General features: G+C 40.5%; 1 protein-coding gene across 1 annotated transcript; it reads left to right on the top strand.

The window, feature by feature from the left end:
• Positions 1-1,376: 1,376 nt before the first annotated feature.
• On the top strand, positions 1,377-13,626 carry LOC116216824 (alpha-2-macroglobulin-like). Its single transcript, XM_085218499.1, has 7 exons — positions 1,377-1,462; positions 5,414-5,597; positions 7,753-7,909; positions 8,494-8,546; positions 9,209-9,229; positions 11,693-11,861; positions 13,538-13,626. The coding sequence occupies exons 1-7, from the start codon at positions 1,377-1,379 to the stop codon at positions 13,624-13,626; spliced, it is 759 nt and encodes a 252-aa protein (XP_085074625.1).
• The last annotated feature ends 586 nt before the right edge of the window (positions 13,627-14,212 follow it).

Below are 14,212 nucleotides of genomic sequence, written 5' to 3'. Positions count from 1 at the left end.
GCACTACTCAATCCTTTCACTGTACAGACACTGTGTGAGAAACTGAAGCCCCACAGCTACAATTGTGTAGTCTTCTGTGGAAAGCTGCAAATATCCAATGTACTCAGTCTACTCAGGGAGTTCTGCAAGATTGGGCTGAATATTTCATTTTAGCGACAAGCTGGAACCTAGCAAACACTTTTCTTACTAAATAAAACTTCTTCATAAGCTGCTGATAGAAGTTGCAATTTGTATCTTAGTGGACAACCTTGCATTTTGTTTAGATAATTGGAAGCATCTGTGTCTTTGTATTTAAATAGGTTCCAGAGGCTTCGTACAGATAAAGAAGGTTTCATGACTCTTTGTATGGAATATGTTTGGGCCACTGAATGTATATAAACTAAAAGCCTTTTTGTGCAAGGTATGCATCATAGAAGGATTGTATCCCCCATACACCCAGCACTGATACTAAAGAATGTCTATCTTCTAACACTCCACTTAGAGAGGTTTTTGATTGACCATTTTATGGTAACACTACTGCAATCAGAGATCCACATATGACTGAGTTAAGGGAGCAGTGCTATTTCTGGGAGACTTTTGTTATGGATGCAACTCCCTGCAGCACATCTCTGAATCTGTCTAAGGGTAAGAGGAGAACACATGGAACACCTGGAACATTTCCACCCTTGACCAGATGGCCCCAAAGCTGGTAACACAGAATGCTGGAAGATGATAACCATGCTGGGGAGGCAAGGATGTATCTCCAGTAGAACTGACTGATCTTTATGTACGTTCACAGAACTTGCTTCCATACCCAAACACCCTCTCATTTCATTAAACAGGTTAATTGTGTAATCTATAGCAGTCCTATTAGGGGATTTTTCAGCAAACTACTACTATAATGTTAACATAATACATGCATTTTCTTTGTCTGAAGGTTTCCTTTTATTCTTAACATACCTATAAATCTGGTTTTTGCAACATATGACATTACCCCACATCAGAATTCTGGAATTGAATGCTGCCCTCAGGGAGTAACATAGTATTGAAAGCAGTTAATTTCCCCAAGACTGGATTCCTAATGGATTAAAGAAATCTGAGTATGAGTGGTTCAAAAATTTCCAATTCAAGTACTCTCCAATAAATGCCCTTCCCTCACTTTGAATGTCTCTAGCCAAATACTGTACCTCTGTTTCAGCTCCTCCTTGCAGCTCTCACATTTCTGCATGTGTCCTGGCCCCCAGCCCTTCTCTCCTCCAGCCCATGGGCTGTTTACAGAGAACAGTTATGAAGAGGCTGACTCAGCAGAGAGTGGAGAGGAAATACAGGGTGCAGGAAAAAAATAGTGCCAGACAAGTCTGGTTGTTTGCTTGAGTCACTGCGTCCTGCTGAGCATGATGAGGAAGGACTGGCTCTTCAACAAGCTGGTTATCTTTCTCCTTTTCTTCCTCTTCCCTGGAAATATCTCTCACTCTGCAGAACCGTAAGCTACACACATGGAAGAGGGAGGGAGGGAGGTCATAGTTCTTCTTTTTCCAGTTACTTTTCTTTCTTTCTCTAATTCTTCAAACAGTTGTGACAATTTCTTCCACTTCTGCCCTGCATCCCATTACTAGCCCATCTCCGACTCTCCTGAAAAACTCTGCCAGTATTCCATTTTCTCTGCTACAGCCTTCAGCTAGTCCAGCACTGTATCATCACAACACCTCTGCCTAAATACATTCTTGATTAGAAATCTTCAAGTGGCTCAGCTTTTGTGAACATGCATGTACTTAGCTTTCTTGTAGTATATTTGTTTTGATCACTGAGTCATTGTTCCCTGTTCCCCTCTTTTTTTTTTTTTTTTTTTCCCCCTAGCTGATTTATTCCCTTTCTTGTGTTTCTTTCAAGATAGTTTGTTTCCCTTTGGCAGCATCAGACATGCTTGTTCTCAAAGAGAATCTGTGACCTAGATTCTCTTTCACCACCATTGAGCCAGGCGCTGGCACTCTCCCTGGTGTGTCCACCCCAGTGCTTTGCAGACAAGCAGAATGGCTGCAGTGCCCACCCTGCTTAGGACCCCAAGCAGAAGGTATACCTGAGCTTGCCCACCATGATCTCACCTACTGAGAGGCTTGTTCCACAGTCCCAGGTCCAGGCAGAGCCATCTCATTCTTCAGACTTTGCTGCTATCATTGTGCTTATTACTGTGCTCGCAGAAGCACCATTTTGTGCTATGAGAAATAGGAGCAAGGGAATAAACCAGTTTGAGAAGAGAATGGGGAGGTGTGGTTCTGAATCTGGTCTCATGATGCCTGCTAGAGATTTCATGCTCACAAGCAGTGATAGATCTAGCATAATGTGCAGTGTTTACTGCTGTTGCTTACTGTGTGGTCAGAGGTGAAGTGGTAACAGGCTAAAATTACTTTTGACTTTTGACTCATACAGTGCCATCAGCATCTCATTCACCTTCCCTATTTCACTGGTTCTAGAGAAGATCAGCCAGCCAAGTCTTTCTGGGGTCATGTAGAGCTCTCTGATCTCCCCACAGTAATCTCCTGTTATTGCTGCCTGGGATCAGGTAGAAAAGGCATGAATCCATACTGTTCAGTCCTCCCATGAACAACATGTTGCTCTTTTCCCCTTATCTGAGCACCATTTTGAGAGGAGAGAATGAGGAAAGGTTGAGAGAGATGGGATAAGGAGAGGTGTGAAGTCTTCCAAGTCAAAACAAAATGAAACTTCCAACCAAGATACATTTTGCTTGAGGAGACATCTTCTTTGAACAGCAAAGATAACAAGGCTCCAGTTATCAAATTGCTGTTCTTTCTGCTTCAGGTGTGGCCAGCTGCAAAAGAGAGGCAATTAAGTTTCAGATTGGATACTGGAAAAATAACTTATCACGTTAATGCAGCATTGAAATGGCTCTCCCAGAGATACAGTGGAAACTCCTTCTATGAAGGTCTAGGTAACATTCATTTTCCAAGAGAGAAGTTGATCTTAAGACATCCAGAAGTTTTTTCAACTGAAAAATTTACAATGCTGTTATACACGGACAGTAGGATTTTTTTCCTTCTCTGGCTTCCTTCCGGAAGAATTCAAGCAGAGGCGTTGTTCACCTGTTCTAATATGTGGTTGTGCATGTAAACTATTTTACAATTAACTTCTTATGCTTGATAATATAGCGGATGTAGTAAAAAATGCTAGCTCATTATGGTATTGGAATTGATAGATGTGAATTGGGACTTATAGAGCTAATTAAATTCATTTATTTCTTTTGTTGAAAGTTTGATCTGGGAAATAGCTGAGAGTTTATGCATTTTAAGCTTTTATTACTTATATTGCCTTCTCTACATAGATAAACTCAGCATTTTTGAGTCATTCCCTCACTTTGAGATCTCCTATCCCTTCTTGTTGCCTGCTTCTGATGGAGTCACTGCATCTGTTTTCAGAATTCTGAGCTGCTGCTTCTGCTGCTGAGATTGATGATGTTTCTGCTGGTATCTTAGAAGCATTCTGTTCTGGAATATCTACACGCAGACTTTGACACCTGAGCCATTTAAGGATTTCATAGTATTTTAATTCATCTAGACATTTCCACCAGCACATCCAAAACAGCTGAAGGGAGGTTTATAAGCAGTGAATTTCATAAATTTGTTTCAGTGACAGTGAAGGCGGTGTGTTTAGGGGAGCATTCAGCACATTAGCCAAAATTTCAGTGAAACAGTGAACAGGAATGAGGCTAAAATTCCCTATGAAGTAGGTCAAGCTGTCCCCTCAGTAGACTGGACATTGCATGCAGATTGCCAGCGCCACTGACAGGAAACAGGGGAAATGAGATTAGAGAAGCACGGGGTGAAGCTGTGGTGAGAAGGCTGTGAAAGAAAGAGTAAGCATCTAGGCAATTTTTTATGGGCTGCACCTCACTGGACATGCAAGCAGGGCTCCAGTTGTCAAACTCAGTTGTATCTGTTAGCTCCTTCTGTTCTTTACCCAGGGAAGGATATTCAGCTGCTGTTTATCACATGATGCAGCCTGAGTATATTTATTTGCTGTTCTTGGATTGCTTGAGAGTACAAGAAGGTTCAAGAACCACAAGCTAATCATACCAAGATTAATCTTTTGGGCTTTATAGTACCTGATGCCACTAGGTTTCTTGATTTAATTTGATATTTTAGTGATGAACAATGTCATCTTTCTTTCATTCCTTTTTCCGTGCTAAAGAATGTTAATCTTCCAGATTTCAGATTATCTGACATCTTTCAGTGAACATTTTTTTCTAAATCCTTTTTTTTTTTTTGAAATGGGAATATGACAACATACCTTTAGTTATACAATAGCCAATGTGTTCTGATCTGTTCTTTATTCCTTTATTTAAGAAAAGAGAGTTAAGAATAGTTCCTTATCATCCTTTGTCACTTATCTCTGAATGAAGATTTTACAAGAGTTCTTGACAGTGCCAATCTCTGAGTGGTAATAGCAAATTTAGCTATGTGTACACTGTTGGGGGTGATATTTTATTCCTTAATTCATTATTTTCCCTTTATGAATGGTTCATTAGCTATTATTTTCTACACAAACCCACAATACAAAGTTTTTCAAAGGTACACTGGCCAGTACCTCACCGATTATTCAGCAATAGACTGAGCAACAGAGATCTCTACACAGATCCTTGAGATTTTTACTGGTGACCACCTTCTGCTGTATAAACACATTATTATTTCTTACCCTTTATGTCCTACTTTTTAACCAATAAATCTGCATCAGAATTAATAATTGGCTTTATTAATGAAAATTAGTGAAATTATCCCTTTTACTGAATTCTAACTGATGTTTTCTCTGAGAACTTTTGCCAAAAGTTCTCTGAAGATACAAGTATTCTTCTGTTGTAATAAAGCACTGTCCTCTGAAATGCTTTGTGTGCTCATCTTAATAAGGTCATGAACTGCAGCACTCACATTTTTTGCTCAGCATGAGGAGGATTTGGAAACCTGGACAGGCAAAAAAAGGAATAGCCAAAGAAGCTGGAGCTTTTTCAACCCTAGAACTGCTGAAAGTCCAACTTTTTTTAGCTAATGCTTTTGAGTCTCATGAGACTGTGGAATACAAAAGAAAAGAAAAAAAAGAAAAAAAAGTAACAGCCTGAAACTTTTCATGCCATCTTTATTCCCTATTGTGAAGCTGAACAAAACAGTCTTTATAAAGGAGTATCTATTATTGGCATAGAAATTGTTCCCTACTGTGAAGTATTTTCCTGTTTTTAGACGAATTAGTTAGGTGGCTTAACATATATAAAACCAAAGTAAGATGTATACTCATGTTTATGCGCTGAATTCACAGGAATAGTAGTGGATTAGACTTGCTGGTTTGCTAATTTCCTTTCATTTTAGAAAACTTCCACTGTTTTCTTAATACTGTTTCACAGTTCTGATTCTTGCTTTGTTCCTTTTTCCAGGCAGTACATGGTGCTTCTACCCTTTCTGATACATACAGATTCTCCTGAGAAAGTCTGTGTGCAGCTGACTCACCTGAATGAGTCTGTGACACTGAGTGCTACACTTGAGTACCAAGGGGAAAACAGGAGCTTGATTGATGACATGGTGATAGAGAAGGATTTGTTTACCTGCATCCCTTACTCTGTGAGTAATTTAATCTCTGTGAGCATATCTTTTGTGTTTATTGCTAAAATGCAGTAGAACTAAACAAAGATGAGAAACAAGGTGTTGCAATCAGAGGCTTTTAAGCTGAGCCAAACAACAACAACAAAAGAATTTGATGTAGAAAATTGACTGCGCATGCAGGACTTAGGCACTGTTTCATCTTCGAACTTTGACTTTAAAGTAGAACATAGCCCATCTCAGTTTGATCTGCTCAAGACACAGAGGAAAAAGAACAAACTGGAATGAGAACCATAGAAGACGGGGAAGTGGAAAATTAAACTGAAGTCCATGGTGTTACCTTATCTCTTTCTGGGGCTTATTCATGTTTCTTGCAGAAGTCTAGTTGGTAAGTAATGTAAGCAAGTGGTACCACTCCCAAATAATGAATTTTAGATTATTTCCATTTTAATGAATCATAGGATGGATAGTGCAAGATCAGTTTCAATACTTCAAAGATGAAAGTTTGTAAGAGAAGGTGCTGAGAGGCTAACAGCTTTGGAAGGAAAAGCAGAAGAACCATGGAGAAAACGCAAGGAAATGGAGATCAGTCATCTTATTAATTTCTGAAGGAATCATAGAATGAGTTGGGTTGGATTGGGCTAGGTTGGGTTGTGCTGGGTTGTATTGGAAAAGGCCGTGCAAGAGATCATCTAAGTTCCAACCACAATGCCATGGGCAGAGGCATCCTGGACCTGCTGTTTTTTTAACAGAGGAGGTCTTGTGAGGGATGTAAAGGTTGGAGGCCATCTGAGTTAGAGTGATCAAGAAATGATAGATTTTTTTTATCCTTGTTGAACCATGGAGAGGGGTCAGCAGAACTGCCACTTTGGACTTCCAGAGGGCAGACCTTTTCCTCTTTAGGACCATGGTTGAGAGGGTCCCTTGGGAGGCAGTTTTGGAGGGCGTGGGAGTCCAGGAAGGCTGTGAATGCTTTGAGGAAGTTATTTTAAAGGTGCAGGAGCTGGCCATCCCCATGTCACGGAAGACAAGCCAACAGGCAATGAGGCTGGGCTAAATGAACAGAGACTTTCAGCTGGAACTCAAGAACAAAAGGAAAGTTTACGGTCTTTGGAAGAGTAGGCAAGCAACTTATGATGATTACAGGTATATAGTGAAGTAATGAGGTACTAGAGCAGGTCCATAGAAGGGCAACAAGGCTTGTGAAGGGCTTGGAGAATACGTTCTACGAGGAGAGACGGGAGGAACTGGGGCTGTTTAGTCTGGGTTGGTCTCTTCTCATTGGTGACAGGTGACAGAACGAGGCGAGATGGCCTGAAGTTGTACGAAGGTAAGTTTAGGTTGGATATTAGGAAACACTTCTTTACAGAAAAGGCTGTTAAGCACTGGAATAGGCTTCCTGAGGAAGTAGTTGAGTCACCATCCCTGAACGTGTTTAAAAACTGTTTGGGTGTTGTGCTCAGGGACATGATTTAGCAGAGGGTTGTTAGAGTTAGGGCAGTATGGTTAGTTTGTGGTTGGACTTGATGATCTTTAAGGTCTTTTCCAACCTGAGTCATTCTACGATCTTCCAACAGATCAGGTTGCCCTGGTCTTGAACATTTCCAGGGATAGGGCATCCATCCAAGCTTCCTTGATCAATATGTTCCAATGCTTCATCACCCTTATAGTAATGAATTTGCTCCTAATATCTTATCTAAATTTACCCTCTTTTAGTTTAAAATCATTCCCCCTTCTCTACACTCCCTGATGAAGATTGTCCTCAGCTTTCCTGTAGGCCTGTTTTAGGTACTGGAAGGCTGCTGTAAAGTATCCCCAGAGCATTTCTTTCTTTAGACTGAACAACTTCAACTGCCTGAGGCCTGTCTTCATAGGAGAGGATCTCCAGCCTTCTGATTATCCTCCAATAGAGCCATATTTTCTTAAGCTGAGGGTCCCAGGGCTGAAATCATTACCAGAGATGGGTCTCTCTACAAAGAAGTAGAGGGGGAGAATCACCTCTCTCAATGAGCCCTCCAAGCTCACCTCACAAAATCATGCTTTACCCTTGTTTCTTACTTCGTGTCTTTCATGTCTCTTCAGAGAATTTTTGGACCTAGCTAATACTCTATCCTGCAAAGTCTCAGTGCAGTGACGTGAATCAGTAAAGCAGTTATGATCTTCATTTTTCTCTCAGCTTTCAAAATCTAACAGCACATCAGTGGCACTTCTCACTGTGACAGTGAAGGGAGAGAGCCTGCAGTTCAGAAGCCGCAAGTCAGTGCTGGTCAAGAATTCTGAGAGTTTGGTCTTTGTCCAGACAGACAAACCTATCTACAAGCCTGGACAGACAGGTACAGAGAATTGGGTTTGTGTTAACTCTGGTGTTGGTGTTAAGCAGAAAATCTTCTGGACTTAATTCCCCAGAAAATTAATATTTTTATTAAAGAAGTTTTCATAGGTCTTTTTGGGGTGGGGGGTGATTTAGAGTCAAAAGAAAATCTTCCTTCTGTCAGCTGAGATCTAAGGCATGTGGTACCATCGTTGTTTGTATTCTCTGTCCTCTGGGCACAATATCTCAGTCACATGGAGGCACAGATTCACATTCCTCCATCTCAATTATAAGCACAAGTATGGGTTGACTTCAAAACATTGTCTCCCTTGGCTGCATCTGAACCAACAGGGGAGAACAAGCACTTCCCACAGATAAATCATTTCAGCTAAGATCTAAAATTTTTTTTTCTAAATTTGTCTGCCTTTCACCATCAGTAAGAAAGTGAGTGTAAATTAATCACTACCATAACTTAAGGATCTCATTTCAGAGTCTGTTGATCAGTGAAATTAATCTGAGTTAAAAATTATTGAAACATTGATGTTTGCTGGTAATGGTTATAAATCTTAACAACAAAATTTCCTTCTTTTTCATTACACTTCTCAGTTCTGTTTCGGATTGTCTCTCTGAATAAAGACTTCCACCCACTGAATGAGAAGGTATGCACATAATTCCTTGTTTTTAACCAAGAGGCTTAATTCCCATTTAACACCTTTACTATCCACAACCTTTACAGCAAATGATCCTTCCTTTCTCACAACACCATTGACCTATCCCATAGGTCATATTCTGTCTGGAATACAGTCCATCTGTTTCCACTGACTGCTCCATTTTTTTCAAAAGAATATAGATATTTAGAACCTGATTTTTCAAAGGAACATACTACTTTCAAAGGAATAAGCCTGTAGACAGAGATTTCATTAGAGAAAAAATGCATGAGACAAGTTCGCATTGAAAGTGACAGATGCTTTTGGCATTAAGTGCCACCACATGCTTAGAGATCGAGAGAGAAGGATGAAAAGGACTTAGTTTGAAGAAACTGATCACTGGTATAGGTCCACCTTTTAGCTTATTTGTTAATCAGTCCTCATGGAGACAAGTTATTTGAAAATTCTTCGTTTTCAAACCGTGGTAAGACAACAAGATGGAGCTCTAAAGTACTATTTATGAAGAACTGAGCATACAGTGCAAATACAGAAAATGGCTCAGAGGACTTCTTAGCAAGTTGGTTTTCTGTCTTTCAGTTTAAAACTGAAAATTGCTTTAATCCCCATGTGACTCTCATTTCTAACTCTGATTTTCCACTGTTCCTTCCCCATAGTTTCCATTCGTCTATGTTCAGGTAAGTGCATAATTGCATGTATATTATTTCAGCAGAATGTGAATTCTTGGCATTAGCAACAAAAAAAAATGATGAAATTAGTATGCACAAATCTCAGGTTGGTCTGTGTGATCATGGGTTCTACATAGTCAGTTCTAGTAGTACTCATTGCAGCTTAGGGTTGATATCTTCATTCTGATTTGTCTCTCTGATGCTGGGAGTGTTGCCAGACCAAGGGAGACAGAGGCTGGGCCACAATTTTCCTCTTTTCTATCCTCTTGCCAGAGTGCTATCACTCCCTCTTCCCCTCAGCAAACTACCAGAACAGAGTTGCAGAGCTGGTGGGCAACTGACAGTATGTTAATAGCAAGAGAAAAGAAAGGGAAAGAGACTATTGTGGTGTGGGGTATCAGGTAGAGGAAAATACCTCAGAAGCGCCTTCTGCTAAGTCTCTCTCCTGCGTTTCGAGCCCCGAAAGAACAGGTCCCTTCCCTTTCAATTTGATGATACTTGACTATCTACAGGAATTTCATGAAATGAACAAGAAGGAAAGCCTATCCATTGCCATCAATAATTTTGTAGCTTTTTTTGTATCAGTATCATTAAAAGTATCATTTTATTAAAGTTTGAAAACACTAAGAAGGCCACTCTGGGCTTTCAGCTCCAGCTTGTGAGGCACAGTGTTTGTCAGTGGCATTTTCAACAAAGGCCAGTCCCACCATCCTTCACTCACACTATCCCCTCTCCCTTCCTTGCTGCAGTTTCTCAGTGTAGTACTGCTCTCCGGCTTTCACATACGCCAATTAGGCAATCTTATAGAATAGGAAACTCACCTAATAGCAAATTCATCCATTTATTGTTTTTTTTTTTCTAGTTTTTTTTTTTGTTTGTTTTCTGTTGTTGTTTTGCTTTGTTGCTGTTTTGTTGTTGTTGTTATTTTTTGTTTGTTTTTGATGTATTAAATCAGATCCACCAGTGCAGTTTACTTCATACTTGCATGAAATTTGGACTGGCCCAAAGGAAAGGGTGACAGGAATGAAGGAAGGTGGCAACTTAAGGTGCTAACTTAGCACTGCTAAATGACAAAGAAACAAATGTTCATCCTTCCACCCTTAACACTGCTAACCAATCATAGTCAGCCACAAAGGCAGGTATTAGTGTGAACCTATTTCTGACCTGTTAATTTGACTCATTGCTTCATTTAAAACAAAAACAAACAAAAATCTTCCCGAGAGAAACAAGCTGCCATAAATGCATTCTTCATAAATGCATCACAGAAATGGCAACAAGATTACAAGCACAGTTGTAAAAAAAAAATTCAGATTTCTCCTTTAATGAGGCCCTGTGGTGTTCTTTAAAACAAGTGGTGATCTTTTCATCATGGTTTAAGAGATATGACAGATAAGATTTCATCAGAACCACAGGACGCTTTACTGACCATGCCTTCCCCAAACTCAGAGGGTGCAGCATGGGAACAAACTCTTCTGGTATCTGAGTGGTGGCCTCTGGCTAAGATGACATTCACTTCACCTTTTCCCTAAGCATGGGAATATAACCTCAGAATAGCAAATGTACTCCATCAGAAATTATTTATCTTGAGCTATATAGAATAAATAGGCTTTTGGTGACAACCAACACACAACACATATAGCAAGCAGAAAATGAAAGGCTGTAAACAACCATGCTGCTGAGGTGCCCGGAAAGGGCATGACAGAATTAGTTTGGTGACTTCTAGGAGAAATTTGGGGCTGACCTGATGATTTTGGAGCACAGCTTAATGACTGTCAGTGCATAGTGAGCAATACTCAACTATGTAGTGAATTCTGGTCCAGCATAAGGAATAGCCAGAAAAAAGGAGAGGTCTCAGCTGGATGCGCATATGTTGGATGTGCTTACTGTATTCTTCTGGTGTACTCTGTGCTCCTTCCCCTGCATCCTCATCCTATGACAACATTTGGACTCTTATATATGTAGACTTGTTTAGTTTCTCAGGTAAATCATGTATCTAATTCCTCAGCAGACTATGTGCTACTTCTCAAGCATGCTCTATCCCAAGCACAAAAAAATTCTTGTTACAGGCTGTGCAGTAAGTGAAGGAGTCTGTTCGAAAATTTTCTTTCTCCCCATGCTCAATTAATTCCTGCTGTCCATCTTTATGCCTTGCTACCTTGTCAGTCTTTCTTTTCCAACTTCCTGGCCTCGTCCTTTGTAAGCATGCACATGTTTATGAGGAGGAGACAGCACAGGACATTTATGGTTAGAAACAATGTGCTTTATTGCATGCTAGTTGTGCAGAATTAGCAGGTAAGAGATCCTGAAGTCACAGCTCTTCATAGATTATTGAGTATTTAAGGTTAGGCATTTCCCAGCTTGGATGTGTATTTCCTGGACATTCCGGTGCTTTGTTCTTGGGAGCAGCCTTCACCAAACTGCCCTGACTGTGTACGTAACTTACTTGTAACATGAAGTTATTCTCATCTGCAGGATCCCCAGAAAAACCGTGTTTATCAATGGAAAGGGGTAGAACTTGAGACTGGCCTTACACAGCTCTCCTTCCCCCTCACCTCTGACCCCATCCAAGGCTCCTACAAAATAGTCGTGCAGAAGAACTTCATCACCCACGTGGAGCACTCCTTCTCTGTAGAGGAATATGGTAAGGAAAGGAGATATGGGCTGCAGGTGAGGCTGACGAAATACCTTTTACTCTGGCCTCCTCGGGATTTGGGATTTCTTAGGAATGACATGGAAAAAACAAGAAATCTGCATACAAAGGCAATGGAATTCAGAGGAGCTGATACAGAAGGATGTTCCTTAGTTTATGGCTTCTTTGTAAATCCCACCCCAAGTTCGCATTTTTAGGCAATTTTAGTTTGCTGAAAGTAGCACTAGACACAAAGCAAGCAGTTATAGCATTTTGGTGATACTGGCTCACAATATCTGCATCAGTTCTGTTTCTCCACTTGTAGCCCTCTCTCTTTTTCCTTTTCTTCTTGTTTCTGGGGAAGTTTAGAAACTGGTTGGTTGGAGATAAACCACAGCATCCCAACTTAAAGAATAACATTTGAGAAATGTTATAAGAAAAATGAAAGTGGGCTGTTGGTGGAAACTAAATAAGGAGCAATGTGCTGTTTGGGTTACCTAATCTAACCCAGTCTGCTGTGCATAGATGTCTCTCTGCCTAGCCTGTGTGCATCTGAGCAGCCTCTTGGCCTGTACCCCATGCTGGTTTTCCCTGGGCCTCCCCTGGCTGTAAACAACTTGGTTCACTCAGCTCATTGCTCAGAACTCACAGTTTCTGGAAAACAAAGGATGCAGATCCAAAGAAGACTGTAACTGAAGTGCTTGGGATCTGTCTTATCTGGGTCACAGATAAAGCTATTATGTCATAAGGATAACTGAAACAGAAACTGGGTTCTAGGCTCCACCCTGTCACTGTGACGGATGGACTGTGCCTCCTCCCACAAAGATGTCACAGGCCTCCTCCCCAAACTAAAGATATTTGTCCCTTTCCTAGCCTTGTGGTAAGCTACTTCTTTTATTTGTTCTTTAGCCTCATTCCCATGAATCTCCTATTTTGCTAACTCTTTTACATATCATGCTGAGCTTTTGAAGAGTGTTGAAACACTGAGCTGAGGAGGTGTGCAATCTCACTCCTTTTACTTCCTTGCACCAGGGAAAACAAAAAAACTTCAGGTGCAAACCCCAGAAGTAGGCCATCACACAGTCCTGGGTATGAGTAGCTGAGGGACAGTGTTGCAGGATGAGGTCTAGGAAGAGAGATGTAACAAGTCAGAAACAAAACTTGCTTTTTACTTGCCACCCTCCGTATCAGATTTTATTGCCACCTCATTCACTTGAAAAAAAAATGAGATTTCATAGCAGGCTGGATTTTCAAGAACAGTAAGAAACATCAAGAGAGAATCAATTATTTGAGCTGTTTCGATGTAGCAAATCACACAGGCGGTGAATGCACTGCTTTGGCTTAACTAAAAATTATGTGTTGTGAAACACGGAACACAACATGCAGATAGCAGTGTGTCCATCTGAATAGGCATATCTGAATCGATCCATATAGCTGTCTGATGCCAATATGGTCACACAACTATGTGCTGCAAATGAGGGAAGGTAGAGGCTACAACCCTCACCCTCCCTAATTCCCTTTAAAAACAAACGGTAGTGAAGTCAACAGAAACATAAGAAAGGGGTAGTAGAGTGATACTGAAGACTATTGGTGGTTCACATTGAGCTGATTCTGACTCTCTGTTTGGGTTTCTGTGCAGTATACAGCTTTTCACTCTTCTCACATCACATTTTCTGTCTCCCACCTAGTGCTGCCCAAGTATGAGGTCCTGGTGAAGCTGCCTAAGATGATCACTATTGAGGACAAGGAACTTCCAGTGTCCGTCTGTGGTCTGTGAGTCACAGAGCTGGAGTAAATCTCTCTCAAGCATCCTTCAGTCCTCCTTTCCACTAAGAACTAAATAATAATAATAATAATAATAAAATAAAAAAAGGAATGTTTTTCATATTTTTTAAAGAGATCTTGTGCAGGCAGGCTTGTTCTGCCCTGTATATTCTGAGGCTGCTACTTGACCTTAACAATTCCTTAGAGGATGATGTCAAACCAATCACCAGTTCTCTCTTCTTAGTTTATTCTACATTTTCTCTTTCTGTCTTTACATCTGATCAGTTAGAGCTTCTCTACCACTCCTGAACCTTCCAGTACTTGGGGATGTCAGATCCGACATCACTTAAGCAGGTTGTGTAAAAAACAGTGTTGTAGTTTGTAACTTATACATTGTTCTGCTTGAGCCCCTGTTCACCTGAACCCTTAACTGTTTGTGATACAGAGATACTTCCAACTGACAAAATATTATGCAATATATTTCTGCATTGCTATAGAGACCTCCCACCTAGATCAGGTTCTAATGTAAGAATCTCACCACTATAATGATGGAAACATAATCACTAGAATGATTAGAGTATCAGATTGGGCTTTAAGAA

Source organism: Meleagris gallopavo, chromosome 1 (genome assembly GCF_905368555.1).
Source record: "Meleagris gallopavo chromosome 1, MGAL_WU_HG_1.1, whole genome shotgun sequence".
In the NCBI taxonomy this organism is placed as follows: Eukaryota; Metazoa; Chordata; class Aves; order Galliformes; family Phasianidae; genus Meleagris; species Meleagris gallopavo.
This window is presented reverse-complemented; position numbering and strand designations above follow the sequence as displayed.

What these genes read in the sequence shown, in the direction of transcription:
- LOC116216824 (XM_085218499.1), top strand. Translation starts at nt 1,377, where the DNA reads ATGAGGAAGGACTGGCTCTTCAACAAGCTGGTTATCTTTCTCCTTTTC. An exon ending in CTACAAGCCTGGACAGACAG is followed by an intron (nt 7,910 to 8,493) that starts GTACAGAGAATT and finishes TACACTTCTCAG; the next exon opens with TTCTGTTTCGGATTGTCTCT. An exon ending in TCCACCCACTGAATGAGAAG is followed by an intron (nt 8,547 to 9,208) that starts GTATGCACATAA and finishes CCTTCCCCATAG; the next exon opens with TTTCCATTCGTCTATGTTCA.